Source organism: Brassica rapa, chromosome A10 (genome assembly GCF_000309985.2).
Source record: "Brassica rapa cultivar Chiifu-401-42 chromosome A10, CAAS_Brap_v3.01, whole genome shotgun sequence".
NCBI lineage: Eukaryota > Viridiplantae > Streptophyta > Magnoliopsida > Brassicales > Brassicaceae > Brassica > Brassica rapa.
The window spans coordinates 13,509,611-13,531,735 of record NC_024804.2 but is presented as its reverse complement, the minus strand read 5'-3'; the positions used below and the strand labels follow the sequence as shown (position 1 = coordinate 13,531,735).

General features: G+C 33.2%; 4 protein-coding genes, 1 long non-coding RNA gene and 1 other non-coding gene across 9 annotated transcripts; 2 read left to right on the top strand and 4 right to left on the bottom strand.

Moving 5' to 3' along the window:
* Nucleotides 1–13: 13 nt before the first annotated feature.
* LOC103845462 (agamous-like MADS-box protein AGL62) lies at nt 14–4,951 on the bottom strand. Its single transcript, XM_009122329.2, has 2 exons — nt 4,386–4,951; nt 14–4,033 (listed from the first exon to the last, which is right to left on the bottom strand). The coding sequence occupies exons 1-2, from the start codon at nt 4,707–4,709 to the stop codon at nt 3,518–3,520; spliced, it is 840 nt and encodes a 279-aa protein (XP_009120577.1). The 5' UTR covers nt 4,710–4,951; the 3' UTR covers nt 14–3,517.
* A 470-nt stretch (nt 4,952–5,421) lies between these two features.
* LOC117128929 lies at nt 5,422–9,248 on the top strand. Its single transcript, XR_004452366.1, has 2 exons — nt 5,422–5,515; nt 5,589–9,248. It is a non-coding gene; the product is annotated as an uncharacterized LOC117128929 (long non-coding RNA).
* LOC103845461 (E3 SUMO-protein ligase SIZ1) lies at nt 8,981–14,532 on the bottom strand. Of its 4 annotated transcripts, XR_004452365.1 has the most exons (18): nt 14,220–14,532; nt 13,962–14,042; nt 13,776–13,818; nt 13,622–13,694; nt 13,369–13,531; nt 13,131–13,261; nt 12,929–12,997; nt 12,535–12,622; nt 12,375–12,450; nt 12,178–12,251; nt 11,955–12,062; nt 11,426–11,587; nt 11,197–11,301; nt 11,032–11,112; nt 10,028–10,952; nt 9,791–9,924; nt 9,458–9,546; nt 8,981–9,344 (listed from the first exon to the last, which is right to left on the bottom strand). XR_004452365.1 is itself a non-coding variant. In XM_009122327.3 (17 exons), the coding sequence occupies exons 1-17, from the start codon at nt 14,241–14,243 to the stop codon at nt 9,306–9,308; spliced, it is 2,568 nt and encodes an 855-aa protein (XP_009120575.1). In that variant the 5' UTR covers nt 14,244–14,532; the 3' UTR covers nt 8,981–9,305. The 4 variants fall into 4 exon arrangements, 2 of the variants coding, with proteins under 2 accessions (XP_009120575.1, XP_009120574.1); XR_004452364.1 differs by having other exon boundaries at nt 8,981–9,546; XM_009122327.3 differs by having other exon boundaries at nt 9,791–10,952.
* Nucleotides 14,533–16,035: 1,503 nt separating this feature from the next.
* On the bottom strand, nt 16,036–16,139 carry MIR391 (microRNA MIR391). Its single transcript, NR_128645.1, has one exon. It is a non-coding gene; the product is annotated as a microRNA MIR391 (primary transcript).
* Nucleotides 16,140–17,598: 1,459 nt separating this feature from the next.
* On the top strand, nt 17,599–18,334 carry LOC103845459. Its single transcript, XM_009122324.3, has 2 exons — nt 17,599–17,859; nt 17,951–18,334. Exons 1-2 carry the CDS (start codon nt 17,777–17,779, stop codon nt 18,177–18,179), a joined length of 312 nt encoding a protein of 103 aa, XP_009120572.2. The 5' UTR covers nt 17,599–17,776; the 3' UTR covers nt 18,180–18,334.
* A 307-nt stretch (nt 18,335–18,641) lies between these two features.
* LOC103845458 (elongation factor 1-alpha 1) lies at nt 18,642–20,891 on the bottom strand. The gene is made up of 3 exons (XM_009122323.2): nt 20,715–20,891; nt 19,835–20,298; nt 18,642–19,747 (listed from the first exon to the last, which is right to left on the bottom strand). Exons 2-3 carry the CDS (start codon nt 20,294–20,296, stop codon nt 18,860–18,862), a joined length of 1,350 nt encoding a protein of 449 aa, XP_009120571.1. The 5' UTR covers nt 20,297–20,298; nt 20,715–20,891; the 3' UTR covers nt 18,642–18,859.
* Nucleotides 20,892–22,125: the final 1,234 nt, after the last annotated feature.

The window sequence follows — 22,125 nt, the reverse complement described above, 5'->3', positions numbered from 1 at the left end:
CAATTTATTTTTAAAACTACGTATGTTTGAGTAATTTTCATTTAGATCAACTCAGTTACGCACTAAAATTAAAATTTATGTGTTATATTTGAATCTTTTAACTACTCGGGTTGAGTTATATTAATAAATGTGTTTTAACCATAATGCCAACCAAACATTGTTTCGCTTGACCAGTAAAAGTTTGTTTCAGTGGGTCTGAATCCCCATATTTTGTAAAGAAACAATTTGTTTTAAAACTACGTATGTTTGACTAATTTTCATTTAGATCAACTCAGTTACGCACTAAAATTAAAATTTATGTGTTATATTTGAATCTTTTAACTACTCGGGTTGAGTTATATTAATAAATGTGTTTTAACCATAATGCCAACCAAACATTGTTTCGCTTGACCAGTAAAAGTTTGTTTCAGTGGGTCTGAATCCCCATATTTTGTAAAGAAACAATTTGTTTTAAAACTACGTATGTTTGACTAATTTTCATTTAGATCAACTCAGTTAAGCGCTAAAGTTCAAATTTATTCGTTATATTTGAATCTTTTAATTGTTCAGATTGAGTAAAATTATAATATGTTTGTGCTATGGCTAAAACACATTAAATGTCTTCAAATGATGACAAAATTAATAAATATGTTTTAACTATAATACTAACCAAACATGGTAGTTTAACTGGTAAATATTTGTTTCAGTGGGTTTCCATCTCATATATTATATAATTTTTTTTTTTTTTAAATTACGTATGTTTGACTAATTTTCATTTAAATCAACTCAATTAAGCACTAAAGTTAAAATTTATTCGTTATATTTGAATCTTTTAACTGCTCAGTTTGAGTAAAGTACAATATATGTATTATGTTTAGTACACATTAAATGTCGTCAGCAAATAATGACAAAATTAATAAATGTCTTTTAACCATAATACCAACCAAACATGGTAGCTTGACCGGTAAAAGTGTTTTAATTGACTTAAATCTTTATATTTTGTAAAGAAACAATTTATTATTAAAACTACGTATGTTTGACTTTCCATTTAGATCAACTCAATTAAACACTAAAGTTAAAAAAAATTGTTATATTTAAATCTTTTAACTGCTCAGATTGGGTAAACTGCAATATGTTTATATTGTGGTTAAAACACATTAAATGTTGTCGGTAAATGAAGACAAAATTAATAAATATGTTTTAATCATAATACCAACCAAACATGGTACTTTAACTGGTAAACATTGTTTCAGTAGGTTTGAATCTCATATATTATAATAAAAACAATTTATTTTTAAAACTACGTATATTTGACTAATTTTCATTTAGTAAGCTCAGTTAAACACTAAAATTAAAATTTATGTGTTATATTTGAATATTTTAACTGCTCAGGTTGCGTTATATTAATAAATGTGTTTTAGCCATAACGCCAATCAAACATTGTCTCGCTTGACTAGTAAAACTTTGTTTTCAGTGGATTTGAATCCTCATATTTTGTAAAGAAACAATTTGTTTTTAACACTACCTATGTTTGACTACTTTTCGTTTAGATCAACTCAGTTAAGCACTAAAGTTAAAATTTATTCATTATATTTGAATCTTTTAACTGTTCAGATTGAGTAAAAGTACAATATGTTTGTGTTATGGTTAAAACACATTAAATGTCGTCAAATGATAACAAAATTAATAAATATGTTTTAACTATAATACTAACCAAACATGGTAGTTTAACTGGTAAATATTTGAATCACTGGATTTGAATCTCATATATTATATAAAAACATTTTATTTTTAAAATTATGTATGTTTGACTAATTTGATTTAGATCAAGTCAGTTAAGCACTAAACTTAAATTTTTTTTGTTATATTTGAATCTTTTAACTGCTCAAATTGAGTAAAGTATAATATGTTTGTATTATGTTTAAAACACATTAAATGTCATAAAAAAATAATGACAAAATTAATAAATGTCTTTTAACCATAATACCAACCAAACATGGTAGTTTGAACGGTAAAAGTTTGTTTTAATTGGCTTAAATCCTCATATTTTGTAAAGAAACAATTTATTTTAAAACTATGTATGTTTGACTAATTTCCATTTATATCAACTCAATTAAGCACTAAAGTTAAAATTTATTCGTTATATTTGAATTTTTTAACTGCTCAGATTGGGGTAAGTATAATATATTTGTATTACGGTTAAAACACATTAAATGTCGTCAGCAAATGATGACAAAATTTATAAATATGTTTTAACCATAATACCAACCAAAAATAGTAGTTTAACTGGTAAAGATTAGTTTCAGTGGGTGTGAATATCATATATTATATAAAAATAATTTATTTTTAAAACTACGTATGTTTGACTAATTTTTATTTAGATCAACTCAGTTAAGTACTAAATTTAAAATTTATGTGTTATATTTGAATCTTTTAACAGTTCAGGTACAATATGTTTGTTCTTATATGAATCGACTAAAATTATATATAATGAATATGCCATTTTTCCGGCTAAATCTTCTATTTTTTTTTGACATTGCTGAAAATCTCTATTTATCCATCTTGTTTTCACATTTATGAGTTGGTTAGACCCTTAAGTCATAGGTTCTGCATCATCACTCTTGTAATTTCATTTATAAACATCTATATTAAAGGTGAGTTTCACTCCAATTCAAACCTGATCCGAGAGTCCAATCCAGTGTCACTCGGGCTATAAGAAGATATAAGACTCATGAAATAGGCATATCCCGAGCTATGAGACGGTCCATGCTGAGGTAATACAGTCAAACAAGAGTTAAACAAAATTCAAAGCATTAAAGATGATCACTATGGCACCCAATACCCGTCGAAAATAGCGTAGCCGTTAAGATCACCTCTCAAAACCTATAAATAAAGATCAAAAACGAGAGGAGGGGGATCTGAATTCTTTGATAACGAACCTTTAACCTCAATACTCTTGTTAATCAATACCCCTTAACAATATTGTATCTTCTCACACAGTCAATAAACATACACTTTTCATACTTGATATCTAGTCTATATATGTTTTGGAAATTACTTCTTATACACATAACCAAGCAAAGCCAGTCTTTTCTGAGTAAAGGTTGTATATATTCTATATCACAATGGAGGATTCTGGGTACTCTTAAGTTTGTTTGATATGGAATCTGCGTGTTTTTAAGGATCATGAAAAATATGGAGGATTTTGCTTTCATCTATTATATTTTCTTTAATATTATTTCATTGAATTTTATAGTCTTTATATTCTTATAAAATAGTGTAGTATCTATTATACATTTCCTTGGATACAAAAGACAATGTAAGACAATTTATTTATACTTGGTATCTTTTCACGATAAATTTTCATGTGTATTTTGAGAAAAATAAATCTGTTTTTATTGAAAACAAAAGACACCAAATCTGAGAAAAATACAACATAAAGGAGAAAAACACAACATACTAAGAAGAAATGAGGATAAAACATTTTTTTGTCTAGATACTCCACTGGATCATATAGAAACGATCAGTCACAATCAGATCAAAGATGAGGAGGAGGGCCATCTTGATGGCATTCATTCTCGGAGATGCCTTCTTCTTTAAAACTCAGATTTTGGTTTTGGTTCCGGTACTGATTAAACCCATGCATGTAGTTTAAATTGTATTCTGGAACAAATCCTCCCGCATAATTATTGTTTCCATACGGTAATGGATAATTAGGAGGATACATGTTCTGGTTGTAGTATGCATTCATGTTGAACATTCTTCTTTCACTCGGGTCCAAATTAGGGCTGATATAACCACCATCCCTAAAAGGAGCACCACTGGAACTTCCGCCATAGAAGTTTGGCTGAGGAAAGATTGCTTGGAAATGTTTGGAGGCCTCCTCTGTAACATAACTTTTCAACTTTTCCAGTAAACTTTTAAACTCTTTGGCATGAGCTAAGTCAAGTTCTTCAACGGGATCTTCCCACCAATTCACAGGCATTTTCGAGTTTTTTCTCATTTTTTTTAATTCTTCATTTTTCTTTTTTGCTAATTCCAAATCATTCATCACCTGCAAATATTAAATAATTTATTTTCAAATAAATGTTCAAAATAATATATTTGGTAGCATCTCATATTAATTCCTCCAAAATAAACTTGTATGTTTATATTAAGAGAATTAGATAACACTGTCTACATATATCAATATATATATAATATGACATTAATTTCTACATTATTACACGCCAGTACACGAATATATTTTATATACAGAGAAACACACATAACTTTACTGTATATTATATTAGTTATTTGTGAAAACTAACATGTACATAAATATTAAAAATATTTGAACTCAACATTAGGGTTTTTGTCATTTATATAAAACATAATAATATATTGAATAATATGATAAAAGTCACCTGAGTAAGAAAGTCGTTCATAACCCGAATGGCATCATTCGGACGCGCTTCATTAAGTCGCATGTTGTTGTTTTGGTTAAGAGTTGGCTGGTTGATATTTTTGAACCGGTTAAGCACGATCTCCACACTTGGATGACCAAAAGAATAGACTTTTCCACCAGGTGAGAACACAACAATGGCGATATCTGCACCACAAAGTGTATTAAGCTCACTAGCTTTTTTGAAAAGGCCGGATCTTCTTTTCGAAAAAGTAACTTGAAGGTTACTCTCATTTTCCATCTTGGCCATTGTGATCCTCTGGCGACCTTTACTTTTTTTTGCCATGTTTTTTGGTATTTGGAAAAGAAAATATGAATCGATGTTTACCTTGCAACTTTCATTTATTTATATCAAAATATTACATACCAACAATTAATATTAAGAGTTATCTAAGAGTAATATCAAATCTAAAATATTATATTCTATGATTAAATATTATTTTTTTCCAATTTGAGATATTGCAATATCTTTATATTCCATTGTATAAGGTATGAAATGTATATTTATTTGACTATAGTATTTTCATTTCACTTGGTACAATGTAACAAAATCCGCCACCTCATTATATGTGATATTTCCGTATTTGTTAAATGATAAAAATTTCTTTCTAAATAAATTGACATATATGATGGTGTAAGAAATATCAATAAAATTAGAGTACTTTTAAATGTATCAATTGACAAAAAACTAGTATTCTTACAAAAACATTTAAACTCAAAAATTAAGTTATTTTGCATTTATATTCATCAATACTACATATATAATAACATATTAACCAACTGTATTCCATTATACAATATATTTTTTGTATCACTAATAGAAACCAATCTACTATATGAAAGTAGAGGGAATTTTCCTGAATCTGCCATGTTATCTCACCAAAACTTGATTAACATCGTGTACTTTGGAAAAACTAAACTATACTTGATGATTTGAGCGAGATAAGTGAAAAGTATCAACGTATAGAATGGGCTACAAGCCATAAGAACTATGTTGAATTTCTGTTTAAGGTTATAAGCAATAAGATGTTTGCTATTTAACGTAGGAACATAACCCACGTGCATGGTCGGAAAACGTTTTAGTCTAGTTAGGTAGATTATGTCCTCTCAAGTTTAAGTCTAGTTTCTTTTTTTTTTTGATAATTTAAATCTAATTTCTTGTCAGGATGTTCTTACCTCTGTTGTAAACGTGGTCTTCAACGCATATGGTTGTTCAATCTAATATTGATCAGGACCTCACCAAAGTCCCTTCCTTTTTATGAGCTACGGTGCAGACCAATTATGAAGACATAACAACTCATGTGTCCTCAGAAGAAGATGAGCTTTTTAAAGTAGTTGGTTCCTTCATCTGATTGTTAAAGAAGACAACACTATGCGACCTTCTTCTATTGCTTTCAGTATCACGATCCATAGCTACTGTAGTACATCAATATGTTTCTGCTTTTATGTAATACATCTATAAGGTTTCATAAGATTTATAACATCTTGTATGGATTTACAAAGTTTATAATCGACTTAATTTCTTATAAGATAATTTGAGATCAACTTAGCTAGATTTATAACTTATTATAAATGATTTGTGTGCCCTATAATAGAACATTTTCATAAAGTATAGATTAGTAAATTATGTGTAATACAATATTGTAAACCCTTTAAATTATTTATACTTTGAATCTCAATTCAGTCAGTCTACTTCTTCTCTTAATTTTTTATAATATACACATATATGGTTGTATATAAGATTTATAATCACACATATAAAATTTTATAAATCGGTTTTTAAAGTTTTAGAATGTTTATAAGACTTTAATAAGATTGTATAACACTTTCACACAATTTCCTAAGACTTTATAAACTCATTTATAAGATATGATAAACCATTATATTTATGTTTATAAGGTTTTATAAGAAATGTTTGTATATAAAATATTATAAGATTGCATAAACATATTTTGGTTTTATGTATAGACTTTATACATCATTTATATGGTCTTGTTTATAAACTATATTGCAAGTATTCTATATGTATTTAGAAACTAACTATATAAAATGTTGAACTAAAGCTTTTCTATTGTATTATCTTCTCCAAAATCACAGTAAAATAAAAAAATATCAGCAATTACATAAGAAAAATCAAAATAACACATAAACTATCTTAGATCTTATCTCAAAAATCAAGCAACCATAAATTGTGCAGATTTTAATTAGAAAGATAGATTCAAAGGTTATAAAACTAAAATTAATAAAAAGTAAGATATATATTGGGAAAATCTCTTAAATAGTTTCTTTTTAGCTTTTTCCCCCTAAATAGTCCCCAAAAAAATCAAATTGACCAAATATGTTTCATTAAAGGTATAAATGATATATTTATACTCATTTATAATTTTAATTTATTATTTATTAGATAAATATAAATAAATTAAAATATTAAATATTAAAAATACAAAATATAAAAATCGAAATATTTTTTTTTGATTTTTTTTAGAACAAGTTTAAAAAACATATATTTATAGAGAGTTAGAGACCTTCTTAAACGTGATGATATCTTCCTGACTTTGTAAAAAAAATATAAATTAATGAATAATTTCATAAATTTGTAAACATATTTTTTGAATATAACTTATACTTATATTTTTGGAATTTATTCCTAAATTTGCATATAATTCTAATTCAGTAAAATATTCATAAATATATATTAATGAAGGTTTTCCTAAATACACATTTATAAAAAAAATCTAAATTTTATGAAGATATTATACATGTTTATCAATATTTTCCTATATTTTAGGAAGATTTTATACTTATTCATAAAGGCCTTTGTAAACTCAAATTGAATAGGTATCATACATATTTAGAATTGTATTCCAACACTTTTAAGATCATTTTTTCCTGAAAATAATTTTGGAAAAGAAAAAATGTTTTCACAAAAATTTGAAAAACAGTTTAGGAAATAAGAATTGATAAAAAAAAATTCAATTTTTTTTTTTAAAAATTAAAAAAAAATATTAAGTTTCTATATATCTGTAGAGGAGATGTATAATTGTTATTTACATCTATAATAAAACTTATTTTGATCATTTTGATTTCTGAAAAATAGTTTGGGAACAAAAACTTGTTTTGAGGTTATTTGAAATCATTTATCATATATATTTGTTGAATCTGAAATTTGAAAGAAGAAATTACGTGTGAAATAGTTTTGTTTGCTATGACATTTTCTTCTTGCAGTGGAGGCCCTTCCTCGAAACAAAAATGGAGGCAAAGACGATTTGTTTTTTATGTTTTAAGATTTTCAGGCTAAAGATAGTTTGGTTAATTTCTATTTAGTTTAATTGTAGTTTTTGGAAATAGTAATTAACTAACAGAAATGTTAAAAGTGGTATTATAAAAGATGTACTTTTAAAAAAGTTCCAAAAGAAAGTATAGAAAGATATGATCTGAATCTGACCCAAAAATTGACTACTGAGTATTATTGGCTATGGGCAAGATAAAAATACAAGTTGTGAAAATGTTAAATTTACTGTAAAGACTAGAACCCGAGTGTAATTAGGTGATGATTGTTTATTTGGTTTTTAGATTGTAGTTTTTGGTTTTTAGTTTTTAGATTTTAGTTTTTTGTTTTTGATTTTGATTTTGCTGTAGATTTTAGCTTTTTGAAAAACTTGATTGGTGATTATATTTTGGTTTTTGTTTTTAGATTCAAATAAATCATTAATGATAAAATATTTTTAGAAACAAATAAAGTAAAAATATCATAAGTATCACTAAAATTAAACTAATATAAATTTATTTTAAAATAAAAATAAAAACACCAAAACAAAATATTATAAAAATTAATGGCTGTATTTTAAAATATATTTAAGTTTATATTCACAGGGAAATACACATAATATTTTAACTCAAAAAACTAAATAAAATGTATTTATATTTTTTTTATAATTATTATTTTACTCTCATTTTTTAAAAGACCAATACGCCAATTTATTTTTTGCATTTCAATTTAATATATTTCAAGAAGTATATGAACCTACTATTGTTCCATTGTATTTTTCTCTTTAAAATTAATAGCATATATTAATTATTCAACGAATCTATATAATCAGTCAATTATAAATATTTATTTAGTAAGTAAATAAATACTTCTCATAACCTTTGATATACACTATAATGTCTTAATTAATATTTTGTATTGTAAACTTTATATAAATTTAACCAAATTTACTAGTTATAAATAATTATTAATTTTATTATAATTCAGTAAATTACTTTTTAAAGAAGATTATTATTTTAAAGATTTGTTTTCATGACCTTTTGTTAAATAAATGTGGCTCTTACAAATAAAAAGAAATATTTGTTTATCAAAGAGGCATATCTTCACGTAGATCAGTATTAGTAATGTGTTGAATAAATACAGATATATTGTACCTGAATTATTAACCAACAAAAACATAAACAAATTACTTTTTAAAACAGTTGCCGTAGATTTGAAAGAGAAATGATGAAAACATAAACAAATTAACCAATAATTCTGGCTTTGGCCAGAAGCATGATGAAAACTTATTTCACAATAAGAGCTGATTTTTATAATAAAAAAAAATAGGGAGCCCATAATTTACAACGTTACATGCCTCTATAGCTTCTGGCACCCAAATAATTTTTATAATCTTCCAAAAAATAATTAATTAAGAAAAAACTATTCGAGTATACTTAACCCGGAACCACCTATGCCCACTTTTTCTGCCTATTAAGTAAAACTAAATCACCCTCTGTGCTTTGCTTTGCCAAAGATTCTGAACCGTTACTGAAGAGAATCACCAACATAAAGAGATAAATAGTCACTACCAATTCGATGCTTGACTGCACAGAGAATCAAGGCAAATCATGGCTAACTCCGGTATGCTGTCCGATGATCATGTTGATTGTTCTGTGCATAGCAATAAGAATCAAAAGGAACACCGAATCATCCCGAGAGAGAGAGAAGAGAACAAAATATCACTCAGAATCTGAGTCAATGGAGAGGAACATCCGAGGTCTTACAGAACGCTTCTGGCGAGGAAATGAAAATGGCTTATCTGATCTTTGCCTCTTTGCCTTGTTGTTGTCATTCATACCCAAAAGCAACGAAGCTGCAAATACGCACTAACAGTCAGTAAGTGTACCACATGGACTACTACAGATAGAATGGACATCGTCAAAGATAAATGATCGGCTAAAGCTACATTTAGAAACTAAAACAGATCTTTCTCCATCCATTGTTTACAATAAAATGAAGAAAAATAGAAACGCAACATCATGAAAAGGATCCACATTTACAGGGCCCTTGATGGTTGCAGGAAAGCATATATAATTTGACTTAGTCAGGGAACGCACCAGTCTCTGTCGTAGCATCGATAGAACCTTCCCTTGTCGACATCTGCTGGTTTGAGTTGAGCCCGTTTGCAGAAGTAGCCTCTCCATGATTCCCACCAGCGCTATCGCCTAGCCTTAGCGAAATCCAGTCATCACTGCGGATACCATTTGACATATCAGCTTGGTTTATAAAACCATTCTGAGCTGAAGCATCTGGTTTCGTTGGCAAAAATATTTGAAGTGAAGGATCGTCTCTACCAAATGCAAGAGGATTGTCAACTAGGCCTCCATCGTTCGCCACTGCTTCAGATGCCATTGATGTCTCAGGAGCCATGGTATAATCTCCATTTATTTCAGGACCACAGTTTAGTGGGCCGCCATGATGATGCAAACCAAGTAAACCTTCTGAAACGTCAGTATCACATCCGAACAGTGGGAACCCAGGGGCTTCTGGAGTTTCAGAAGGAAATGACCAAAGGGGCGTAACAAACTCATCGTCATCGTTGAAACCACCTAAGCGTGAACTTCCCCCAGCCATGGTGTGCGGGTCCTCGTTATATGAGTTGATGATACCAGAAGGGTTCAACGGAAAATTTACCCCACCATCGGCTCGACAACCACTGTATGAAGGTCCAGGAGTAGTGATTACTACATCGTTATCTTCATCAGAATCACTTAGAACAATAACATCATTGTTTACATCCTCTCCAGCTTGGTTTCTGTCAGGAATGTTATAACTTGAATCGACATTCATGGAAATGGAATCATGTTCGATGCCATTGGTTCCAAAGTCAAAGGATCCAATAGCATCCTGGCTTACGCTTGCATCATCACGATCACGACCACTTCCAGTAGCACTACTACTCATCGGTATAACATTCTTGTCCTGATACCCAACCTTATTACTGGAAGAAAGGCCATTTGTATTAGGTCTCCTAACTTCCCAAACACCATTGCGATTCTTCCTTATGCCCAGTTTCAGAGGAGTTGGACCATCTGAGAAACCTTCTTGTTTAACCGGAATCAACGTTTCCATCTTCCGCTTAACCTCATCAGCAGAGGGGCAAAGGCTACCATCGGGTAAGTGCCACTGAGAGAGCTCTCTCTCTTTTTTGGACTTTACACGCCAAGAACCATCAGGTTTCACTTCAATTTCAGTCACATCTTCATCACAATGCTTCATCTGTCGTGCAGGAAGAGAATAATTCAATGACGTGGATACAAAGATTCATTAATTTTTAGTGTATTCCCCAAAAGTATACCTTAGAAGTGATACGGTTAAAATAAGGATCCACGATTACATGTTCAACTGAGTAGTTCTTCAAACAAATAGGGCACTGCCACTGCATGTTAACAAGGCAACAGAACAAACAAAGTCAGAAAACAAGATGAATAACCAAATGTTTAGACAAGGATAAGAAACCTGCCTTTCTGGAACGTTGATTCAACTCCACAAACACCTCAAGGTCAAACCCGCCCATGTGCACACAGGGTAAAAATCTCCCAGCAACTTTTATCCTAGAACCGCTCATCTAATGACAAACAGAAAGACAATTAAACACACAAACAGCACCAAATACACTAGGAAGATAGTAAGCATCAGTTACTTGACTGCAACAAGTATGAAAACTGAGCTACAAGCTATTAGTAACTTACAGGACACCGGAGGTTGACACCGAAGAAATCAGCAACAACTTCAATGTCACTATCACTGTCCGCATTATCATCTCCACCTCCACCTCCAATGCAGCGTCGTACACGTGCTAGAGCATCTTCAAACGTCTCCCCTTTAGTCTCTTCTGGAATTAAATTTAGAACCTAGATGGGAAAAGTGAGTTAGTTTGAAGCCACTTGGATAACTATAACTGAATTCCTGAGCATTCAGACAGACAACACATTAGCTAGCAATTGCAATACAAAAAAGCTTAATCTAGCAAACCATGTATCACACAAGACCACGATCAGTTACTTATCTGAATGAAATAGAGGACAGAAGGACAGGACAGGAAATTTTGAAATCCGAACATATTTTGTGGGAAAGTAAGTTGCCAGTGCCAATTTAATTTCGTGCTTTCTATATTCAAAAGATCCTTATGTTTTTTTTTTGAACATTTATGTCTTTATTACCCGCCATAGACCGGCCAAACATTTCGAATATTTCTCATGCAATATCTGTCACCAGTACCTGTTGTAGAGTCCGGCGCTTCACAAGTCTAACTCCAAAACAAAATCTCCGACTGTCACCTCCGCTCAAGATTATTCTGTTAATCCCATCCTTAATATAAGGTTTTATCTGCCAAAATAGCAAAATGAGATGGTAACAAATTACACTACTGATTCCAAGACTTTCAATGTAAGAGATCTACTCCTATATTTCAGTCAAAAGGGTTAGGGATAAAAAAACATACAGTAGGTCCATCGTCGCGGCCGTTGGCCCCCAAAAGCTGTGACCCAGGTCGGCTAATTGTGCGTACAAGCATACCTATGAAATGATAAGGTGTATCATGAATCGCATATCAGAAAATATAAAGCATTCTTATTGAATACAATCAGAATAACAAGAAAACTAACACATTCCCTATTTGAGAGGATGTCACAGTCATACCATTGATCTGTAGTTCAGCAAATTGGGGCCACTGCATCCTAAAGACAACTTTGTCATTCAAAAGCATACACCACGCCTGAACAAAAGTAAAATTCCAGTTAGAAACGTTTACGTAGGTACAGTTTTACATGTTTGAGTACTTCTGCAAAACCAACCCAACCTGAACATCGTACTCTTGTTTGGCCAACAAGTCCTTGTCTGACCTTGTGATTTGAAATGTTCTCTCAACACTCTGCATTGGGGTTGTACTGGAAAAGTTTTGATCGGAGCATTAGAATAAACAAAAGGTGGTAACAGTTTTATTTCAGTAGGTGCGCATCTAGCTACGGAAAAAAATGTGATTAGTTGAAAGTTAACTGACTAGCAGAGCCGTGATTTGATACTTAGATCGTTTGAGGAAATAAAAACATGAACATATATAATGCACGATGAAACGGATGGTGATGTATCCATCTAGGATAAGCTTATCTAGTACTTCGCTTTCTAAATATTAAAAAAAAATAACAATATTAACGTCTATAATGAGAGCAATACGGAAAATATGAAGTTCTTACCCATCAGATGAGATGGTAGTTGGAGTCAACCTCACTGGATAAAGTGGATGTGCCACTGTAACCAAAAACCTGCCCAAGGAAAACCATGTAGGAGACACAACCGTGAAACACAATCCTAATGGATAGCCAAAGTTGTTAATGTAAAAAAAGTAACAATTGAGATTTTACACAAGATTCCAACTTCTATGAAAACACTACTTACGGGTCAGCTCGGGTAAGTCGACAGACTTCACAATAAAAGGTTTCAGGAAGTGGCGGATTTGCATCCATTGACTTTTCCGGGACAATTACACAGCCAACATGCTGCCAAACATGGCATCTAGGATCCTCACACTGAAATCGAAAATAAAAGAAGAGAACATAATTTTCAGCATCACAAAAGTGATATGAACATCAGCCAAACAGCAATAGACGCACAGAGTTTTTTTCTCTAGATTTACCTGTATCATTGAGTCAGTCTCCAGTGAACTTCCACAAACACATCGAACTTTCACTTCTTGTCGAAAGGAATCTTCAGGCTCCCCCTTGACTCTCAGAGTACTAGTATCTGAACTTACTTGTCCTTTTGATGCTAAATCACTTGCCCCAGATACTTGCATTTTCCTACGGAACACAAAAAAAAAAAAAAAAAACATTGTGGTAATAACGAACCGCAATTCAACAAGAAATCCATTGAAAGAAACGATCCCTCACCTGTATGTATCATCCACTAGTTTTGCAACGTCTTCCCTCGCCATTGTATTCTTTTTAGACCACAACCTGGCGGCTGTCCAAATGAAACGAAGAGAGAAGTGAGTTTTAATACACCAAAGACATGAATAAACAAAAGAGAAGCGTTTCAATTAACCTTGTCCGTCAGAAAGATGTGTCAAGACCCGCTCAACAAGATCCTGTTAACCAAAAAAAAATCAAAAGGATTTAAAAAAAAAAAACAGATACTTCATTCACAATGGCAATACTCCAAGTTGGCACCACGACTATTTAAGCAGTGCCCTGTGAGAGCCACAAACACAATCAGCAGAAAGATGATAACCTGTTTCTTCCCCTGTTTCGAAAGTCCAAGCTGAGTAAGCACATCCTTGAGCTCTTTTATCCTAAAAGATGAAAGTTTCTCCTGCAACACAACAACAACAACAACCAAAAGAACTAAACTTTGAGAACATCTCGTTTTAAACACTCATAGTCGTAAAGAATAAACTGAATTCAAATCAAAGCTTTCTTGAAAACATCCGTTATATATCAAACCACAACGCATCATATAAAGCACCGATCTCTCAGACAAATAAAATACCTTACAGCTAGCTTCCAAATCCATGTCGTGAACCACCCAGACACAAACAAGAAGCAAAAAGCTCTGTTCTAAATTTCACAAAATCAAAACAGAAACCAAAAGGGATCGGAGACTGATGAGAAATTAGGGTTTTCTATAGGTCGATAAGATTTTCCACCCAGGAATAAGGAAAAAGAAGAAAAAAAAGATCGATCCCCTCTCTGGGAGAGGAAACGCACACAAAAGAAAGGGTAGCCGGACCAGTCGTCGATTAATCTAATCCGGTTTAGTCACGCGCAATACGTCCGGGTTTAGTTTCCGTGCGGTCACGTGCACGGTCTGATCCCTAAGTCCCCCCCACCACCACCACTACGAAAAGTTGACGCGTTCTTTTTTTTATAATTGACTTTCTTTCTTTCTCTCTCCACCCACTATACAATCTAAACGGTGACGTTTCGTTGGTCTTCTAATCTAAACACCAGCCGTTGGATCAAACGGCCCGGTTTATAATACTTTTCTTCTATTTGCTTTCTAATTTGCCGGTTTATAGTATCTCAATGCAATTTGGAAGTATTACTTTTTTCAACTAGGGTTGTGCATTCATATTCATATGCATACCCCATTACTCGGTCAAATTTGGTAGGTAATATAAATTGAATTCCAAAAAATATTGATATCTAAATGTAAAAGGTCATTCTAGAAGAACATATCTATTCCCGTGCTATTCGATTCAGTAATTATCTATGTATCTATAATTTCTACAGTTGTATTTTAAACAATACACAGATTCTTCTCTTATACAGTTAACCTTCTTCACGTTGATTTATAGTTAAAACAAAAATTATATATCATAAAAATATCTTTATGGGCTAAAATGTGATTCAGTCGTTATTATGGGCCGAGCAGGTTTTTTTTTATTTTCCATCGCTCTCTTGCTCCAATATAAGCAACAAGGTGGTACGTAAATGGCAGAATGGGAAATCTGGAGGATACTTTAGCTTTTTAATGTTGTTGTTTGGAAAATCTTGACGTGTAGCTTTTGTGCTAAAGTTTCACTAATAATTATAACTACTTCCACATCTATGGCTACTTTGAGGATATTACATGTCATAAATTGTCATCGTAAGGTTACTGAACATGTGGTACGTTCTTATGTACAAGTCTGATATTTTTTGTATATTCAAAAACTTAGAACTAGATTTTCATTGATCTACTTAGTGAAGATTCTTGAGTCTTTGGAGATGGTCTTATTGAATTCTCTTTTTGCTTCCAGTGGGAACTATTTAACCTTTGAGCGCATGATGTTGATAGTATTCACAGAATTGTCAACCTTTTCGTCTAAACCTTTCAATAGGCCCCTTGTCAAAGACAAACAAACAAAAAAACTAAAGAAAATACTTTTTCTCTAGTGGGTGAGAGAATCAAACCCGAAAAATGTGTATTCTGCAATACATTTTATACGTTGATAAGCTTTTCTTGTAGTTTTCGGACTGAGGGATGTGCTAATCTTCAAGAGCACGCCAATCAGAAAACTAAACAGATTAAGACAAAAACAACTTTGAGAAAAGAGCAGGAACCAGATTGTCATTTATAGTAAGGTGATCCAGAGGCTCAAGCCAAGGTCATGTAGTGACCAATCCTTTAACTTATTGCAATGTGAGTACAAATAGAATATTTATAGATGACCATGTTACTTAAAGAAAGAAAGAAAAATAAATACGGCTTGAAATGCTATGCATCATTTGTTAGAGTGAAAGGTAATAACACAATATTAAACTGTATAATGATTTTAACTGAATTACCTTGAAACTCCAACTGTATTTCTCTGCTTTTAGATGCATATATAAGGATTGCTACGTAGGAGAGATACCGTCACCATCTTCTAAACTCTTAAGAAGAAGTGATGGCGCTATCTCTCCTGCGAAGCGAACCTTTATTTGCAGTTTCCAAGCCATCGAAGAAGCAAGAAAACACTCATGATGATTCTGTATATATGTGTGTAAGTGTAAACACTCTATTAGATTCATCTCATCCATGTATATATATCCAATGGTTTTCAAGAGAGAATATACTATCACAATCGTTGCTCTTTGGTTGTCGTTTAGTTTGCCGCTTTCTTTGTGGCTACAATCAAATGAACTATTATCCCAAGTGAGGTCATCGTTTTCACGTCATGTCCAATTATTTGACATTACCTTTCACCTCCAAGGTGCTCTATCAATTTGATTATATTTCTTTTAATATCTGTGTATAGGTTTTGCTCTTCAATTTATTTGAGCTCTTGGTTTTGCATTTGTTCTCAGATGTTACAAACATATATACAACGTTCACTGACAGTGGCGAAAATCTAGCAAGGTTTCATATGCATATGGAGGGAAATTGCGACATCAAGACCTTGGTTTTTGCATCAAGGTCTCAAAAAACATTGACGTCTGATCCTTGTATAATGGTTGGTACTTTGTACTCCGAGTAGCTCCTGGATTGTCACTCTGTGGCACAACTTGAGCCATTGTATCGCTATGGCACTTATCCATACCAACTAAGATTTACACATTCTATTTGTACGTATAATCTCAATAAAACATTCTTTGAAAATTTTTACTATCACAATATTATTTTAGTAGTCTTTTTCTCTCTTGCAAAACATTGCAAGATTGGTTACAATCATCAATTCTATTAAATGGTATTGGATGAATGATGGTTCTGCTTGATATGTCTTTCATACTGTGTAATAAATGGTGACAGTGACGTCAAAACTAACGTGGCTGTGTTTAAAACTCTGCTTGATATAGAAGTTAAAGGTGGAATTAACGTTATTAAACAAGGAACTCTTAAACAAGTTGGTTTTAGAGAACAAGTTGAGGACTTAACAATCGAGACTGCATTGATTCTCGCGAAGAAAAAGGAAAACTGAAAAGCGTTATTGTCCTTGTCCTAATTTTATCAAATGCAAGTGAGAGAAGAGAAGGAAAAAAAAGTTAAAAAGGAGAAAGAAGAGAAGAATCCAAAACTTTGGGTTGTCAATTGTCATGGGACTCATGAGGAGAAAAGCGGTAAAGTGAAACCGATATTTTTACTTTCACCGCTACTGAAATCATAGGATGTGACTGGTCGGAATTGTATATTCAGCCGTACTATTATTTTCAATTGATATTAGTTAAGTTTCACTAATTAATACAATTAGATATGTTTATTGTGTAATTTGATATATTCCAAATAATTAAAAAAATAAAAAGTTATAAAAGTAGTTTCTTTAATTAAACTACACTAAAAACTGAGTATTATAATAAAAATATCAATACTCTACCTTAATGAAAGATTTAGTCAAGTATCTTAATGCATTTGAATGGGTGAACAAGAAGATACTATACCTACTGCTACTACTAATTAATTGCACAGACAACAAGACAAAAGTCTTATCTCTCGTTTATTACAATACCAAAGTGGATAGTATTAACTACATAGTACGACTATATATAATCTATAGACTCCTTAATCCTTTCCCAATTCAATATATTGTCTTTTGTTTCTCTTTCTTTAGGTCTCTCCCAAATTCTTGAATCTACAGAGGAAAAGAAATGCTTTCAACAACTCTTAGTGGCAACTATGGCTTCCCTCTTTGCATCTCTGGGATCTCTCGGCAGCTATCTCTCACCAAAGAGTAAAATATGTTTCCTCTCTTCATCTTTTTTCTTGAGATCTCCTCTGTTTATTTCTTTTTTACTTATGTTTCTCTTCTTTTTATGTTGAAGAATGGCAGATCATGACAAGAGGAGGAAGGTGATGAAGAAGAAAAGGAGATCAGAAGGTAAAGGTGCATCCAGGAGACATGGTGCAGAAGAAGAAATGGGTGTGGAGAGATTCCACGAGCAATTATGGCTCCAAGAGATGAGAGAGAGTGAAGATGTTAGAGATCTAGTTGCTTTATTCCAAGATCTAGGGTCATGGAGCTTTTCTTCTCACACAGCTAAAGCTGCCTAAAAGAAACCCCAAAAACTCTTCGTAGATCTCACTGAGATGTTGCTTGTTGTAAAACTGCAGATCAAAAAAATCTATAAAATATTCCTGAATGTTTTCACTGTTATTGACACGTTTATTTGCCGTTGGTGTGATGATGTTTTGATGCTTGCTGCCTCTTTTGGCATCTTCCCTTTTTATTTTGGTTTATAGTTCTTAGCTGGATAACCGCTCCTAAACTTTAATCATTTAGTCAAAGCTTATTAATTGGTAGTTTGTTTGCTAATCGTTGTTAAACTAATTCTGGTTCAAAAGCATTGTAATTTGTTAGAGTATCATTAACAATGATATACTCATTCTCCATTTGGTAATATTGATGAATAAGAACATGAAGAGTGTCTCCTAAATTCTGGACGGGCGTTTAAACAAAGATGCTCTCAGGTTAACGACAGAACGTGGCCGGGTTTAAGCTAAAACAAAAAGGCATTCAAGAACAAAGAAAATTAATTTGTAGCAAAACAAAACACTAAAACACACTACGCAAAATTATCCAGAAACTGCATAATTGTAACCCATAAGTCTCAGAGATATGAAAAAAAAAGGAGGTAGAGATGAGAAAGTCACAGAAAATAAAAGAACAAAGGCTCAAACGCCATCAAAGTTTTTTTAAAAGCAAAGAAAACACAAAGACGAGAGAAGTCTCATCATTTGGCTCCCTTCTTCACTGCGGCCTTGGTCACCTTGGCACCGGTTGGGTCCTTCTTGTCAACACTCTTGATGACACCAACAGCAACGGTCTGCCTCATGTCCCTGACAGCGAAACGTCCCAACGGTGGGTACTCTGAGAAAGTCTCGACAACCATGGGCTTGGTTGGAGTCATCTTAACCATACCAGCATCACCATTCTTCAAAAACTTGGGCTCCTTCTCGATCTCCTTACCAGATCGCCTGTCAATCTTGGTCAAGATCTCAGAGAACTTGACTGCAATGTGGGACGTGTGGCAATCGAGGACTGGGGCGTATCCGTTACCGATCTGACCAGGGTGGTTCATGATTATGACCTGGGATGTGAAGTTGGCAGCTCCCTTAGCTGGGTCATCCTTGGAGTTAGATGCAACATACCCACGCTTAAGATCCTTCACAGCAACATTCTTAACATTGAACCCAACGTTGTCACCTGGAAGTGCCTCCACAAGAGACTCGTGGTGCATCTCAACAGACTTAACCTCAGTGGTCAACCCTGAAGGAGCAAAGGTCACAACCATACCGGGCTTGAGCATACCGGTCTCAACACGTCCCACTGGCACCGTTCCAATACCACCGATCTTGTAGACATCCTGAAGTGGGAGACGGAGGGGCTTGTCCGAGGGCCTCTTGGGCTCGTTGATCTGGTCAAGAGCCTCAAGGAGAGTTGGTCCCTTGTACCAGTCAAGGTTGGTGGACCTCTCAATCATGTTGTCACCCTCGAATCCAGAGATGGGGACGAATGGGATTTTGTCAGGGTTGTACCCAACCTTCTTCAAGTAGGAAGACACCTCCTTGATGATCTCATCGTACCTAGCCTTGGAGTACTTGGGGGTAGTGGCATCCATCTGAGATCCAGATAAATTAAACACATCTGTTAGCAAACAAACCAAAATAATATAAGAAGTAAACAAGAAAACAAGAAGTTAGCTCACCTTGTTACAGCAGCAAATCATTTGCTTGACACCAAGGGTGAAAGCAAGAAGAGCATGCTCACGGGTCTGACCATCCTTGGAGATACCAGCTTCAAAACCACCAGTGGTGGAGTCAATGATGAGGACAGCACAATCAGCCTGGGAGGTACCAGTAATCATGTTCTTGATGAAATCACGATGACCAGGGGCATCAATGACCGTGCAGTAGTACTTGGTGGTCTCGAACTTCCAGAGAGCAATATCAATGGTGATACCACGCTCACGCTCGGCCTTAAGTTTGTCCAACACCCACGCGTACTTGAAAGACCTCTTGTTCATCTCAGCAGCTTCCTTCTCGAACCTCTCAATGACACGCTTGTCAATACCACCAAGCTTGTAGATCAAGTGACCAGTGGTGGTCGATTTCCCAGAGTCGACATGGCCAATGACCACGATGTTGATGTGAAACTTCTCTTTACCCATAGCTGCATGACAATACAACACGATCAAACCATTAGAACAAGAAGAAATAAAATCATTCAAAATACAATACGGATCCATTGACTTGCTACAATCTATGAAAATAGAATCAAAGATCTAGCGACAATACATTAAATCTAACTAAATATATAACATGATCAACCATACGCATCAAAGAAATGATTCAATAGCACAAATCAACAGATCGCAGTACGATTTCATCAGAATCATAATAATCTAACAGATCGATGAATACTCAGATCTTAAACTCGAACAGTTTAACAGCTTCTAGCAAGCGATAATCACAGTCAACATAGAGCTTATCATAAGGATCTAAGCAACGGAGATATAAACAATAATACAGAAACAGCATCGATAACTCTAAGAAGATTGTAAATCTATAGAGAGAGTTTTTTCTCACCTGCAAGTAAGAATCTGAGAGGAGGACTTGCGGCTACGAAACTGAAATGAGAGCGCACCCTAAGACTGAAACTAATCAGGTACTTATAGCTACGAGCTTTAGGGTTTTCGCGTTTTCTTTGTGGTTCTAGTTTTACCAATTTGCCCTTATGCGTTTTGGATCTTTTTTTTTTTTGAAAATTCTTTTCTCCAAGTGTTGGGGTGCACATCAGTGCATGCCTGCAACTTTTTCAAAAATTGAGCATTTGCTATTCAACACAATATGAACAAATTGATTCCTCGATTAAATAAGAACAATTAATTTTCATAACGAATTTATTTAAGACGTGTTTATAAATAGTCAACTAAAATTAAGATGATTTAAATAAAGAATTGATTAACTCTCATGAATGTTTTATAATTAATATACATATAAATGATACTATGGAATGAGGATACCTCAGACATTGGCAGATAGTATCACATTCAAGCCGTCAAGGTGTGTACACAACAACATAATAACATTTCGTTGGGAACACAGTAATATCGAAATTAAATTGTTGTATACACGTACAAATCAATCTTGGTATGCAGAATAGGCCCGGCCTTGTGCATGTGCTCAGTGTGCATTTGCACAGAGCCCTTTACATCATTTAAAATATTTTGGTTCAAACTAGGGCCCAAAATTATTTAAAAAAAAAATTCTTAAAAAAAAAACAGTTCCAATTTTTGTTTCTTTTCTATAAAAGGGTTCCAACATTTTTTTTCATCTCAGGGCCTTACTTTCTGTTGAGACGGGCCAGAACCATCCTAATCAAATCACGGTTTTAAACCACTATGTAAGAACAAAATGAAGAGGGAAGCAAATGTTCAAAGACTAAACAAACACATGTAAGCCTTTAGTTTTTGATGAAAGCCATCAAAATTTATATTGCTAAAGGACGATGCTCTCTTATGTGGTGAGCTCCGGGCAGAATATTGGAGACTTGGGTTTCAACATCATTCTTCTTGAGGAGTAGACTCAACTTCTCTTTTACTTCTCCAAAACTCAATGACTTCTTTGGATATCTCCCACTCAGGGTCATCAGGGAATCTAATCTCCACTATTATAGATCGGCTTTTCTTAAACTCATATCTGAGCCAAAATCTCCTAGTTAGCTAGATGGGTTGCTACAATCAGATTATCATATACCAATAAATTCATTTTTGTTGGAGATAAACCTGAATAGATGTCCTATTGCATGGTGCTCGCAGAAAACAGTCATATTATCATCTTGTGAAGCAGAATTTATGGCTGCCACTGAAGCTGCCAAAAAACAATATGGCTGCAAGAACTATTGGAAGAGATCACCGAACAATCATGCAAGAAGGTGATGATATGTATCGACAACAAGTCAGCAATAGCCTTAACGAAGAATCTTGTATTTCATGGA